The sequence below is a fragment of the Tetrahymena thermophila genome (assembly GCF_000189635.1).
Source record: "Tetrahymena thermophila SB210 genomic scaffold scf_8254365, whole genome shotgun sequence".
In the NCBI taxonomy this organism is placed as follows: domain Eukaryota; phylum Ciliophora; class Oligohymenophorea; order Hymenostomatida; family Tetrahymenidae; genus Tetrahymena; species Tetrahymena thermophila.
Genome location: NW_002476149.1, coordinates 145,191 through 159,080, shown reverse-complemented (window position 1 = coordinate 159,080; position 13,890 = coordinate 145,191). Strand labels below are relative to the sequence as shown.

General features: G+C 22.5%; 4 protein-coding genes across 4 annotated transcripts; 3 read left to right on the top strand and 1 right to left on the bottom strand. All coding sequences in view use genetic code 6, as the record gives it.

Annotated features, from left to right (window-relative positions):
• Positions 1-1,701: 1,701 nt before the first annotated feature.
• TTHERM_00684750 (Serine/Threonine kinase domain protein) lies at positions 1,702-4,449 on the top strand (the record flags this gene model as incomplete). The annotated part of the gene is made up of 11 exons (XM_001025176.3): positions 1,702-1,891; positions 2,051-2,112; positions 2,322-2,386; positions 2,579-2,647; positions 2,739-2,866; positions 2,960-3,061; positions 3,132-3,218; positions 3,463-3,674; positions 3,736-3,867; positions 3,921-4,020; positions 4,079-4,449. Exons 1-11 carry the CDS (start codon positions 1,846-1,848, stop codon positions 4,447-4,449), a joined length of 1,374 nt encoding a protein of 457 aa, XP_001025176.2. The 5' UTR covers positions 1,702-1,845.
• Positions 4,450-5,297: 848 nt separating this feature from the next.
• Positions 5,298-6,098, top strand: TTHERM_000684749 (transmembrane protein, putative; the record flags this gene model as incomplete). Its single annotated transcript, XM_012800313.1, has 3 exons — positions 5,298-5,534; positions 5,584-5,684; positions 5,747-6,098. The coding sequence occupies 3 exons, from the start codon at positions 5,298-5,300 to the stop codon at positions 6,096-6,098; spliced, it is 690 nt and encodes a 229-aa protein (XP_012655767.1).
• Positions 6,099-6,132: 34 nt separating this feature from the next.
• On the bottom strand, positions 6,133-10,960 carry TTHERM_00684740 (phospholipid-translocating P-type ATPase, flippase family protein; the record flags this gene model as incomplete). Its single annotated transcript, XM_001025175.2, has 14 exons — positions 6,133-6,399; positions 6,458-6,583; positions 6,650-6,754; positions 6,814-7,106; positions 7,163-7,287; positions 7,531-7,783; positions 7,839-8,390; positions 8,450-8,600; positions 8,650-8,856; positions 8,932-9,058; positions 9,121-9,319; positions 9,374-9,663; positions 9,717-9,894; positions 10,240-10,960. 14 exons carry the CDS (start codon positions 10,958-10,960, stop codon positions 6,133-6,135), a joined length of 3,594 nt encoding a protein of 1,197 aa, XP_001025175.2.
• Positions 10,961-11,845: 885 nt separating this feature from the next.
• On the top strand, positions 11,846-13,219 carry TTHERM_00684730 (mannose-6-phosphate isomerase; the record flags this gene model as incomplete). The annotated part of the gene is made up of 3 exons (XM_001025174.1): positions 11,846-12,680; positions 12,754-12,827; positions 12,881-13,219. The coding sequence occupies 3 exons, from the start codon at positions 11,846-11,848 to the stop codon at positions 13,217-13,219; spliced, it is 1,248 nt and encodes a 415-aa protein (XP_001025174.1).
• Positions 13,220-13,890: the final 671 nt, after the last annotated feature.

Here is a 13,890-nt window from a genome sequence, read left to right as displayed (position 1 = left end):
AAATAGATATCTTACTGTAAATTAAATAAAAATGTGAAATAAAAGATTATATCATGTGTATAATTTATAAAGTAAGATGAAAAGTTAACTATTCAAAATCTATTTCAAAAATTTAGCATTTAGCATATTTAAGATATTTGTTATTAAATGAATCAATAATATTTAGTATAAAGATAATATTTTTTTTGTTATATATATTGTTGGTAAGTTTTATTGAAGTTTTTTATGCTTATAAAAATTATCTTTTCTATAAATATAATTTTATAATATATTAAAAAAATAAAAAAAACTATAGAATTTATTTTTTAGTTGCAACACATTTATAAAAAACAATTAACTATTCTGAATAAACTTAAAAAATTATATTTTTTTTGGTAATTGGGAGCTAGAACCGAGTCTTATTTTATAATGTTAATAATTATTTAATTTATTTTAGACTGTATTAACTTATTTCAATTACAAATAATAGATACAAAGCTATTTATATCTATAATTAAATTTGTTTTTTTCAATAATCTTTATTTTTTTATTTTAAAATTAATTAATTGTAGCAAAAATTTTATAAATCTATTCTTTAAAAAAAAAAATTAAGTAAATATTTGTAATGTGAATATGTCTTTATTGTTAATATTTTTGCTCATAATTTTATAAATCTTAAATCTGTAAATCATAAATAAATTCTAAATATAACATTATCATTTAATCTTTAGATATATTGTTTTGAAATTCATATTTTAAGTTTTTAATAGGAATATTAAATGATACAAATTATTTTAATTTGCTTGAAAACTAAGAAGGAAAATAATTTTAAAAAAAATATTTTTAAGGAAATATCACCTAATTGATAAATTTTACTAAAACTTATAAATTCATTTTCAAAATCAGTTAAATTATATCTTGAAATTTAATAAAAATTAAATTAAAAATTATAGTCAAAGAAAAGCAACAAAAAATATAATTTAAAAATGTTTTGTTAAAAAAGTAGAAAATTTTAAGAAAATTATTTTTCAAATTATTCTAAAAAGTAAATATTTCTAAATTAATATAAATATAATGAATGAAAATATAATAAAAATATCATATTTAAAATTCTTCAAAATTGAAAGTGTATTTTTGCAAAGAATCTATTGCTTAACTATGATAAAAATAAATTAGCTTTTAAAAAATGGAGTCTTTAAAAAAGAGTTTTTTTAGTGATACAAAATTAATTAAAAACCAATCAATCATAAATAATTTCACTTAAATTTATATTTTATATTAATTTTTAAAGTAAAATTTATTTACTTTGTTATTTTTGATTGGCAAATTAGTATTAATAAAAGCCACAAATTTTATAAACAAAAAATATTATTACTTTAAATAAAGACAAAGTAATAAGAGAGTTCTGTAAATTATATATTTATTTATTTATTTTGCGCAAATTAAAGAGTAAAATATATGTAAAATGAAGAAAGTCTAAGAGTGGATTGGTTAGGATTTTGAATGTGAAATTGTTTTAACCACAATAAAAGTTATGCTTGACGTCTGTAAAATGTGATTTTTCATGAAAAAAAATAATATAAATAGATTGTTAAGATGAGAATCAAGCTATTCAAACTGGCAAAAAAGGTAAATGCGAAAAGAATGCCGATTTATCAAATAAAAATTATAAAAACTAATTTTTAAGCGAACAGTTTGATAAGTAAAAAATAAGAGTTAACTAAAAATAAATTGAATAAGACAAAGAAAAAAATTTAATTAATAATAATATTTCATAAAAAAAAGTAAATAAGCCCAATAACATACATTTAACAAATCTCCTTAAGAAAAAATAGTTAATTATTAACAAAGCGTAAAATAAAAGACATGGGAAATTGCAACTTCAGATAGCCTGATTAAGAAGATACAACAAGTAATGAAAATTTAACAGCATTTAACAAATAAGTCTGAACTCACATGAACTTACTAAAATATCATAGCTTTTTAATAGAATTAGTTCGTGATTTCATTCTTACTTACTCATTCTTACTATTAGAGCAAAGTCTAATTATTTTACATTTATTTAAAAAAGCTGCCATTTCGATAAATAACTTTGATCTTAGGTTCGTTATTGGAAGAGGAGGTTTTGGAAAGGTAAATAAATAGTTATTAAATAGTAATAAAAAGACTTTCATTGAGCTTACTTTAGAAAAAGCATGTGTAGTTTTATGTTTAAAAATATTTAAACAAACTTAAGCACTTGCTTAGCTTTTTCTTAATCCTGCACAATGTTAGTCCTACCAATTTTTGAAGATGTTGAAAGATTTATTCCTTGATTGAGTTCATATTTTTTAACTTAATAGGTTTGGAGAGTTGAAAATAAGAAAACAAAATAGATTTATGCGCTTAAGGAAATGTGTAAAGCAAAGTAATCAATTAAAATATTTTTCATTTTGAATTCAGTTTCTTGACTAAGAGTTGACAAAATAAATAATTCTGAAAAAAAAAATATGGAATAAGTTGAGAAGAGTAAAAAATATTTGTGATAATAAAGCAATAGTCAATTTACTGAATCTGTTTAAAACAGGATGAAATAAATTTTTTTATTAAAATAAATCAGGGTCATATCTAAAAGAAGTGTCAATTCCGTCATGAATGAGAGACAACTCCTAGCAAGTTTGCATCATGCGTAATTAATAAAAATTGCATCACTAATGATGTCAATTTTTCAATATGAATACCTTTTTCTAATAATACATTTTTTGTAAATAAAACAACAGATTTCTGATTAATATGGTTTATGCTTTTTAAGACAGATAAAACTTGTATTTAGTTATGGATTTATTGACTGGAGGAGATTTGCGTTTCCACATTTCAAGACATCGTAGATTTTCAGAGGAATAAACAAGTAAAAAAATAATTTTAAAATCTTTAAATAAATAAAATTACAAAATATTAATCTTTGAAATATAATTTCTAACTTACTCTAATAAAAAAATAGAATTTTTCTCTGCTTGTATTATTGTTGGCTTAGAGTATTTACATTAGAATGGAATATTGCATAGAGATATTAAACCAGAAAATTTGGTATTTGATAATAAAGGTAAATGATCAATTAAATAAAGTATTATTATAAACGAATTCTAAGTTTAATTCAAAAATATATAATTTAGGGTATATAAGAATTACAGATTTAGGTATTGCAAGAATTTGGAAACCAGATAACTCCTCAGATACTAGTGGTACTCCAGGATATATGGGTAAAAAAAATTTGAAAGAAATTATTTTTAAAAATCTTGTGCAAGTTAATTAAAGAAATAAATAGTTTTAATTATCTAATCAAAAAATTTATTTCTTTAAATTTAAGATTAATTTGATATTATTTACTTACTTATTTATTTGTTTGCTTCTTTATAAACAGCAGCATCAGTTTTTTTCTTGATTTTCAGAAATCTAGAAAAATTCAATTTTTATTTAAAATAATTTATATTGATTTATATACAGCTCCAGAAGTAATGTGCAGGCACAATCATGGTGTTGCTGTAGATTACTATGCACTTGGTATTATCGTTTATGAATGCATGATGGGTAGAAGACCATATGTTGGAAAAACAAGATAAGAAATTAGAGATCAAATTTTAGCCAAGCAAGTTCAAATTAAAAAAGCAGATGTACCTGAAGGCTGGAGCTTAGAAGCAGCTGATTTTGCAAATAGAGTAATAAAAAATATTAATATCCATTATAAGCAAGACTAAGTTTATTATGTAAAAATATTAGCTTATTTAAAGAAAACCTGCCAATAGACTTGGATTAAATGGACCAGATGAAGTTAAAAACCATGTTTGGTTCAAAGATTTCCCCTGGTAAAAGCTACTTAACAAAGAGTTGATTTCTCCTTATATCCCAAATGTATTCAGATTTTTTATTGATAAATGGCTTGAAAATTTTTTTTAAAATAATAGCAAAAAGAAGAAAACTATCATGTATAGGATAATAGAAAAGATAGCAATGAAGACTTAAATGGCCAAAATGCTATTTTGCTAAAAAGAAACTCTATTCAAGGTAGAAAAAATAAAAATGATCTTAATTAATATTTAAAAATGTATTTTAAAATTATTAGATTTATTTTCTGGATATAACTTCGATAGTACTCATAACCCTCCTCAATAACTGATGATGATGAACAGTCCTAATGTCAGTAAAAGATTTAATTAAAGCTAAACATAAAGTTAAAGAGCTACTCCTGATATCCCATCAACAGCATCTAACCACTCACGTAAAGTTTCGCAAATGGGATCTCAGCTACAAAATGAAGTCCCTAACTCTTAGTAGAATCTACCTAATGGATACCAAAATAGTTATATGGGTAATCAATCTTACCAAAATTAGATTGATCAAACAGCTTCCCAATCTTACTAGTAATATTAATAATAGTTAGCTTAATAAAATCAAATGAATAAATAAAAATCTCTACGCTAATCATTTGCATGATCAAAGTTTTATAAAAGTTAAATTTTGATAAATGCTTGCTTGCTATATAGCTTGCTAGCTAGTTAGCTAAAAAAGCTACATAATTTAATTAAAATTGATTTTCCTCACAATAAATAAATAACTAACTAATAGATAATAATATTTCATAAACATTCATTAATTAATACTCAAACTCCTTGATTACCTTAATAACTAACTAAGTAAACAAACAAACAAATAAATAAATAAATGATAAGTAAAACATAATTCTCAAATAAAAGTGTATTTAGCATGTGTAAAGCAAGTAATTGTGACTGACCCTTAACAACTACGAATGATTTTATAACAATAAATATAAATAAATAAATAAATAAATAAAATAACCAATAATCAATAATTTATAAGATAACAATAGTTATTAAATAATATATCTATTAACCATCTACTATCTTTTAATAAAACTAAATATATATCTATATATTTATTTATCTATCTATCTATTTGTTTAATGAAATTTATAACCAAATCACATAAATAAATAATAAATTGATATTTATTTAGAAATTTACTTTTTATTTTTATTTTTAAAAATAAAATATCTTTTAATTTATATTTTTTAAATATAATATCATGTTTAGATATTAATTTAAATGATATTTTAAGTTAAAATTTCTAAAATGCTATTTAGAGTATCTTACTTTTGTATTCATCCTAATTTATTCTTAATTCAATTAGTGTTTCTGTAAGCTTATTAAAACTCTTATTTGGCTTTTCTTTATTAATAAATAACATATTTTACAAAAAATAAATAGTTGTCACTTTAAAAAGCTGACTATTTGTGAAAAATATAATTTCAATAATACTTTTATATGGTTAAAGGAGAATAAATTTCTTTTTTTTCTACAAAAAATCCAAACGAATCACCTATACCACTACATAAAGCTATTACAAAATCATATTAAGAAATAGAAAAATAAAATACTTAAAAACAACATGATTATATTAGAAAACCATTGTAAGATATTACAAACACAATTTAACATTAAAGTGATTATAAAAAGAAGTCAGAAAAAATTTAAACTTAACCTAAACTAACTAATAAATATGTAAATTTTATTATTGAATAAATAGAAAACAATATATTTTTAATTTTAGGCACATTTGACATTTCTTAATAGAACTGCTGAAAAAAAGTATAGAACTCTTCTTTTCATAGACAGAGAACTCAATTTCCCATAAGAATATCTATAGAAATTGTAAAATCATGTACATTCTATTACATCAAATTTCTATTAATATGTTAAAAAATTATTTTAAGCTAAGTGATAATGATACAGAATCAGATGATGAACAAATATTTAGTGCTATAAATAAATTAAAATAGTCCTTACTATTAGAAATTAATAAACAAAAATAATAATTAATTAGCAATTCAGATCAACAACCAGTACTATGATAAAATATATAATATAAGTTAAGCTAAAATAATTTAGCTTAAATTTGTAAATTTTTTGTTTAAAATATTTAAAAAAAAGTAGTTAAAATTGTTAGAAAAATTAAAATATTTGCTCTAAAACACAGTCGAATATTTATATATATATTTAAATACTATTTATTTTTATTAATTAGTTTATTTTATTAAATTTAATATCTTCTTTAGTTTTAATTGATAGTTTATTATATTACTCCAACTTGAGAAAATTTTCATTGAGATAGTTACTCTGAGCTAGCTCTATTAAGTGCACTTCTTAAAACCTTCTCATCATCTGTGGGCTCTATTTTCATTCTTAAGAGGTGAATTACAAGCATAGGGATTAATGCTATTAAAATTATCAATAAAAGTATTCCAATTGTTTATAAAGTCCATATGTTTCCTATATCAAACTAAGGCTATAAGAAAATTAGTATTAAAAGATAGATTATCAGCGAAATACCTATAAATAATGCCTGGATCCATTTTATCTTTTTGATCTTTGTATTAATACAATTTTTTACATAGTTAAATTTAATTTAATTTTGATTAATTTACCTAGTAAATTTTAGAGAAAATCATAAAATACTCTGTGAATATTAATTCAAAAAGAACAAATGTTTCTATATTCAAAAAGTATTATCTTTAGAAGAAAGTGAATATTAGCATCATCAAAACGGTAGCCTAATTTTAATTCAATTCAAAAATATTAATAAAGTATTTTTACAAAATTAAAAATTAATTTTTTACTTGATAAACAGCTTTCCAGATCCATGAAAAGAATGTTCTTAGATTTAAATGTCTTCCTTTTAAAGCTGATTTGTAAAGTTGAGGAAATGAGATACATGTGTTTATCTATATTTTATTAATATTTATAATTTAATTTAACAAATACTTAGTTTAATTGTGATTACATCTATATCTGAGTCCATAACTAGTGTTAGCACTGGGAAAATAGTAAATATGGTAGCATAACAGAGTAGTAATTAAGCATTAAATATTTATATTGTAATAGTGTAAAATACTCCGACAAAAATCAATTCGATGAAAGCAATTACTAACCCTCTTTAATATACAAAAGAACACAAAGAGACAGCTTTTTTGTAACACCTTCCATGCCATAATAATAGCTGATTTAAGTAATAAAACTCAGGAATAGTTACATCTGCAGCCAGCTATGCCAATTTATTATCAGAATCACTTATTCCTAATTTGTAAAAAATAGAATTTCATTTTTAAAAAAAAAAAGTAAAAAAATTATACCAATTCCTAAGTGAGCACTTTATATCATTCCAACATCATTTGCTCCATCTCCTATAGCCGCAATTCTATAATCAGTATACTATTTAATTAGATCTATTATCTAGTGCTTCTATTGAGGAGTGCATCTGTATGTTTTAAAGTTATTTTTAGAAAAATATTATTAAAAAATTTATTCTTAACAAGTTTTTAATTTAAAAAATAATAAATTATTTATTCTTGTTCTTCATCTTCATCAAGGATAAATTTTTTTTTAATATTGAAATGCATATTTGATTGATGTTATTTTTTAATATTATCCATTTATTTTAGGAATGTTTTAATTTTTTTTTGAAATTTTAAATTGATCATTTATTTATTTTTTTATTTACTCGCATAAAAGGACAGATGCAGCCCTTGTGCATACATTAACAAGCTACTTTTTATCAACTTCCATTGCTACACTTAGAGATTATCCATCCATAACTAATATTTATTTTTTAGAGTTTCTGTCACTATTTATGTACATAAGCTTTGCTTTTATATCTATATCGTCGTAAACTTTCTTGACTATGTTAAAATGTTAATCATTTTATTTGATTCCAGATTAAATAGCTGCACTTATAGTTGTTTGCATACTGTCACCTTTTTAAGAAAAAGATAATTTCATTTTAATTAAAATAAACAAAATTAAACATACCAGATACAATCCAAACTGAAATACCTGCTAATGTTAGAGTTTCTATAGTTTATTAAACACCATCTCTAAGCTAATCTTCTACACCAACTATACCTAAAAATTCCATATCTTTTTCAAATTAATCAAACATTTGGGAAGCGTTTTAAATATTATTTCTCATTAAAGGAGAGCTCATGTTAACGTTTATGTTCTTATTTAGTTATGCTTATTTCCATTTATTGTAATCATTTTAGTCTATTTACTTTTATGCAAATACCATGACTCTAATTCCTTCACTTCCGATATTTGAGCTTTCTTCATTTATGAATTTTCTTGATGACTCAATTACAAGTTCTGACATCTCTCTAGCTGATCCTTTTACATAATATATAATTTTTTAGCTACTCAAATGCTTAACTATGATTCCCATCCTGTTTTTTTCTGAAGAGAACTCAAATAAGTCTAGTATTTAATAGTAATCTTTATTTTCTCTACAGTTTTCTATCCCTATAGTATCTTCATTCCTTGTCACCAATTTAATACCTAATTACTCAGCAAATTCTACAAATGCCACTAAGATATTTAAGTATAAATCAAATAAATAATCAATCTAAAGATATTTATTTATTTACCTTCTTCTTATGATTCACCTAAATATTTACTCTATCTTGATATTAGCTCTATCCCAGGTGATACAGTGTTACAAATACACATTGCATTAACTAAATCTCTAAATATTTCTTCTTTAGCACGCTTCTAAAATTTATAATCATTTGATTAGGTCTATTTAAAATTAAAAATCAATAAATAAGAACGATTTAAGTTTTATTACATTTGAAGAAGTGAGCTGATAATTTGCCAGAGGCTCTAAGTATCTTTAACACTAATTGATAATAATAGACTGCATGACAATCATATCTTCATGAGTGTAAGTTGCTTATTCTAAAGCAACTCTATTAAAAATCATTTCATTCTTTGTTAAAGTTCCTGTTTTATCTGCTAATAAGAATTAAACTCGCCCTAATTCTTCAGGTATATTCTATGTAAAATAAAATTAATTAATTAATTAATTAATTACAATAATGTTGAATTTAATATAAGTTATTTTTTTTACTTAATCCTTAAAGTTAACTCCTTCCATGTCTGGGTCATTATTGATTCTAAATGTAAAATAGATTTTGACCATTTCAAGATTTATTTTTAAGCAAACCGGAATAATATTACAGAGTAAAATTAAATATCTATAAAATAAATAAATGAATTAGAATTATATATCTCAGTTGTAAGTCAATTATTTAATTACCTTATAAAATCAATTACTATTCTTATAGAACTCATTATGTTTCCTTTAATAATCACAATCAAGCATGAATAAAAAATAACTATTAAGAAAAATATTTTCATTAAAAAGTTGGCTTCTAAGTCAAATTTTCCTATTTTAAATCTTGGCGATTTCATGTTCATGTTTGTTTTTGTTTCAGATCCTGTGTAAATAATCAAACCTGGTGATAAAAAAAATTATTAAGTTGAATACTTCTTAACATTAATCTATTTACCTAAAATAAATCCATTTGATACTGTACTATTTTGCCATATTGCATTTTCAATTGTAATTTTTTCATTATACTTACTATATCCATCATTAAGATAGAAAGTAGCTTCGAATTAGCTATAGTTTGCTGATGGTGGTGGAATTTCAACATAACCATCTGTATCAATTAGTTGAAGATAATCATTTTAACGTTTTTTTATATCTTACTAAAAATAATTAATAGCCTTTCTTGAAATTTATTTTGTTTTTCCATCAAAATGGTCAGTCTTGATTAAAATATTACCATTTATATTGCTATTTTTATATAAAAAAATATATAAATTTCTTCTAGATATAAATTAGTTTACCTAGAATACAAAATTAGTAAATCTGCTGGAGCTGGTTATCCTTCTTACAGCTCAATTATCTAACCGATTTTTAGTTCTTGGATTTTAACTTCTTGAAATTAATTTTAATAATTGAGCACTTTAAAAACTGTCTGGTTGTATTTACTATCTTGCACGAATATTTTAATATTATCATATACTTTTATTTTTTAAAAAATATATGTAATTAAACTCAGTTTTTAGCGATAATTAAATAAAATTCTGTTGAAAATATGAGAATTTAATTAAAAAAACACAATCTTAAAATCTTGTGATTTATTAATTATTTTCTAAATCTATGGTTAGCCAAACATTAAAAGTTAAGCTTAGAGGTGTTGATTGCACTTCAGCTTACTTTCTTTTATTTACCATAATTTGATGGGTTTTTTATGATTTAAAAGAGAAAATATTTATTGCTAACCTAAAGTTAAAAATAGAATATATATATATCTCTTATTAGATAAATTGAGAGATACATACTAACTAATATTGAATAATTAATTACCTTCTCGAGCCATGACTAGAAAAACAATAAAAATGACAGGCGAGAGATAAGTATAGACATATCCTACCTTTAAGTCGTATATAAACTAAGATATAGTGATTATAAGGTATAGAAGGTTCATAAAATTTTAGAAGTGATTCCATAAAACTAGTGGCAAGAATGTTAAAAGAGAATATTTTGAATTTTTAATTTAATTTATTTAATAGTTCTGTGGAAATATATCTCCATTTATGTATATTTATCTCTCAACTTTCTAAGGATCTGGATTGCCAATTAAATTTTTTAATTTTTGGAAGAATGTCAATTTATAGTTTGCTTCTTATTTTGGTCTCACTTTGAGTAAAGGTTCTTTGACGTGTATACATTATTCATTTCTAATTACATTTTATTTATATTTTTCATTTACAACTATTTAACTCGTATCATCTCTTGGTATTGTAAGGAAGCTACTAGATTAAGAGGAATTATGCATTTTTATTTGGCTGTTATCTTTTTATCTTTAATTTTATTTGCTTTAACTGCTAAAAGAGTTTCCTGAATTAGATTTATTTCCCTCTATATCAAGAGAGATATTATTATTGTCTTTATTATTGCGAACTCCTGCTCGAGAACTATTATTTCGAAATATTAATGAGGGTTAGTCTACTACATCCTTCTACTCCTCGATTAGAGATTCCTTATTGTTATATGAATTTTCTCCGTTGATTCCTTTATAAGCCATTTGCAACTATTTATTGATAGAATTACTCCTAAATGCCAAATTTCAAGGTATCCTTAAATTCCTGTTGCTAATTTGTTGATATTTGTATAAGAATTAAAACCCTAATATTATAATTTTCGCTAATAATTTATTTGTTTGCAATTTATAAATTGGCTAAATTAGCTTTATATTGTATTGATGATCAGCATGCATCTGTTTATGTATTTTATAAATCCTATACTAAATAATTAACTATTTAATTGTAATTTTATAAATATTACCAATCCATATAAATGAGAACCCTCTCCCATTTCATACTCTTATTTGAAAATAATTTTTGGGGTTAATAGGATAGGTAGGAGGAATCTAAAAGATAAATGAGCTAACTAATAACTATAAATGATAAATAAAATTTAAAATAATTTAGGATTTAGATGAGCTTTGTTAATTCACTTTAAATTAATTTTTAAGAATTAAGCATATTAAATATTTAGTATTATTGATTGCCTCAAGTTTTACAATAATTTAAATAAATATTTTAATATAAGTTGTTATAACAAGTTATTTTAAGAAAAACACAATATAATTTAAAGGATTAGTTAAGTTATTATATCAAAAAGCAGGTAAAACACTATTTTATGAATAATTAATAACAAATTAATTATTTTATTAAAAATCATAATATTATTAAGATCGAGATCAAAATATTTACTTTATTAAAAATGAGAAAATATTTTTTTATTTATTTTTTGAAAAAAAATAGTTTATTGATAAATTTAAAAATTTATTTATTGTTGAAAGTTCTATGATTAAAAATCCTATTAACTTGATTTGATTACTTTAAAATAGATAGAATATATAAACAATAAAAAGATATTTATTTAATTAGCATATTCCTTAAATCAAATGGACAAAATAAATAAAAAGCTTTTCAAAATTTTAGCTGGATACTAAAATTATGAATGGGGTAAAATTGGAGAAAGCAGCTAAGTTTATCAGATGGTCAAATGTTGGAATGAAAGTTTATAATTAAACTAAGCATACGCTGAACTTTGGATGGGCACACATGTAAACTGTCCTTCAATAGCAATTACAGAAAATAATTAGAAAGTTAAATTAGGGGATCTGATAGCTACATAACCGGATGCTTACTTAGGCAAAGAAGTAAAAGAAAAGTATAATTTATAAGATTAGCTGCCTTTCTTGTTTAAAATATTAAGTGTTAACAAGGCTTTAAGTATTTAAGCTCACCCAGATATTGAGTTAGCTAAAAAACTATTTAAAGAATTTCCAAATATTTATAAAGATCCTAACCACAAACCTGAAATGTGCATAGCTTTGACTGATTATGAAGCCCTATGTAACTTTTGTAAGGCTGATGAGATAGTTGAAAATCTAAAAGCTACTCCTGAACTCAAAGAGGTTATAAACAATCAAGAACTAATTGATAAATTTGTTTCAAATAAATCTAAAGAAGATCTTAAAAGTATATTTACTGCTTTATTTGACGCTTCTTAAGACCACATAACAGAATAAGTGAAAAAATTAATTAATAGAGTTTAACTTAAGCAAGATAAAAATGAAAGAGATCTATTGGTTATCAAACTAAATGAGTAATATCCAAACGACGTTGGAATTTTTGTTAGCTATTTACTCAATTATTTTAAAATGAAGGAAGGTGATTGTCTTGTCATGGCAGCTAATGAACCTCATGCTTACATATCAGGAGATTGCATTGAATGTAAAAAATAAATATTACACTAGAAATTATCATATAAATTAATGATAAATTATAATTTGATTTTTAAAAATAGGTATGGCTGCGTCTGATAACGTAGTTAGAGCAGGTCTAACTCCAAAATTCAAGGATAAAGTCACACTATGCAACGTATATTTACAAATTTAATTTTTTATATCTAATTAGTTATTAATAATTTTTAGATGCTTACCTACGAAATGAAAGATCCATCAATTCTTCGCCAAAAAGTTACTTTTGAAGATAAAAATAAAGGTTAAATTATTGAATTGTATAGCCCAGAAGACTACAAAGATTTTAGCTGTCTTAAAATCTCATCAAAAGAAGGAGACCTCTAAAAAACAGTTAAATTAGAAAGTGGAAGCATATTCATAGTTATTTAAGGTTAAGCTGTAGCATATGTCGATGAAGAAAATAGTGTTAATATACTTAAAGGAGACACCTACTTCGTTCCTGCAAATATTGAGTTTTCATTCAAAAACTCCTAAAACTTAGTAGTATTTGTTTGCTATAGTAGATATTGATTAAAATTAAATTACATAATATTCTCTTTCAAAAAAGAGAGAAAAAGGCAACATAAAAATATATTGTTTAATTTAAAATAGTTTATTTTTATTTATTAATAATGCTTATTCTTAATATTATTATTAGAAATATTTACCAAAAATTTTTTAAAAATAAATAAATAATTTTGTTCTTAATTATAAAGTTAATGCATTTATTTTATTAAGTGAAATAACTAAATAAATAAATACATACATATATAATGTATTTTATATGTGTAATTCAGTATTTTTTGTAGATATTTTTTTAAATACCTGGTCCTAATGAAAACTAGATTTTAATAAAAAGATTTGTTTTGATAAATTTCGGATTTTGTGAGAGTTATGGTATATTTGAATTATTAAAACTATTTTATAAAAATGTACTAAAGAGTCTAGTCTAAAAGAATTTGTGTCTATTACACTAAATAAGCCATAGTAAATCAAGTAGACAGAAAATTAATTTAATGATTTTATTTCTAATAAAATTATAAAAAATTCATATAGAAATTTTATTTGAATAAATGTTGTACCATTATTAAGTAAAAGAAGAATATAGGATAAGAAATGTACAGAATTTAAATGAAATTCTTTTATTTTTAAAGTGTCTTAAATTAAATTGAGCAAACTATATCTTTTATTATTAAAAAAAT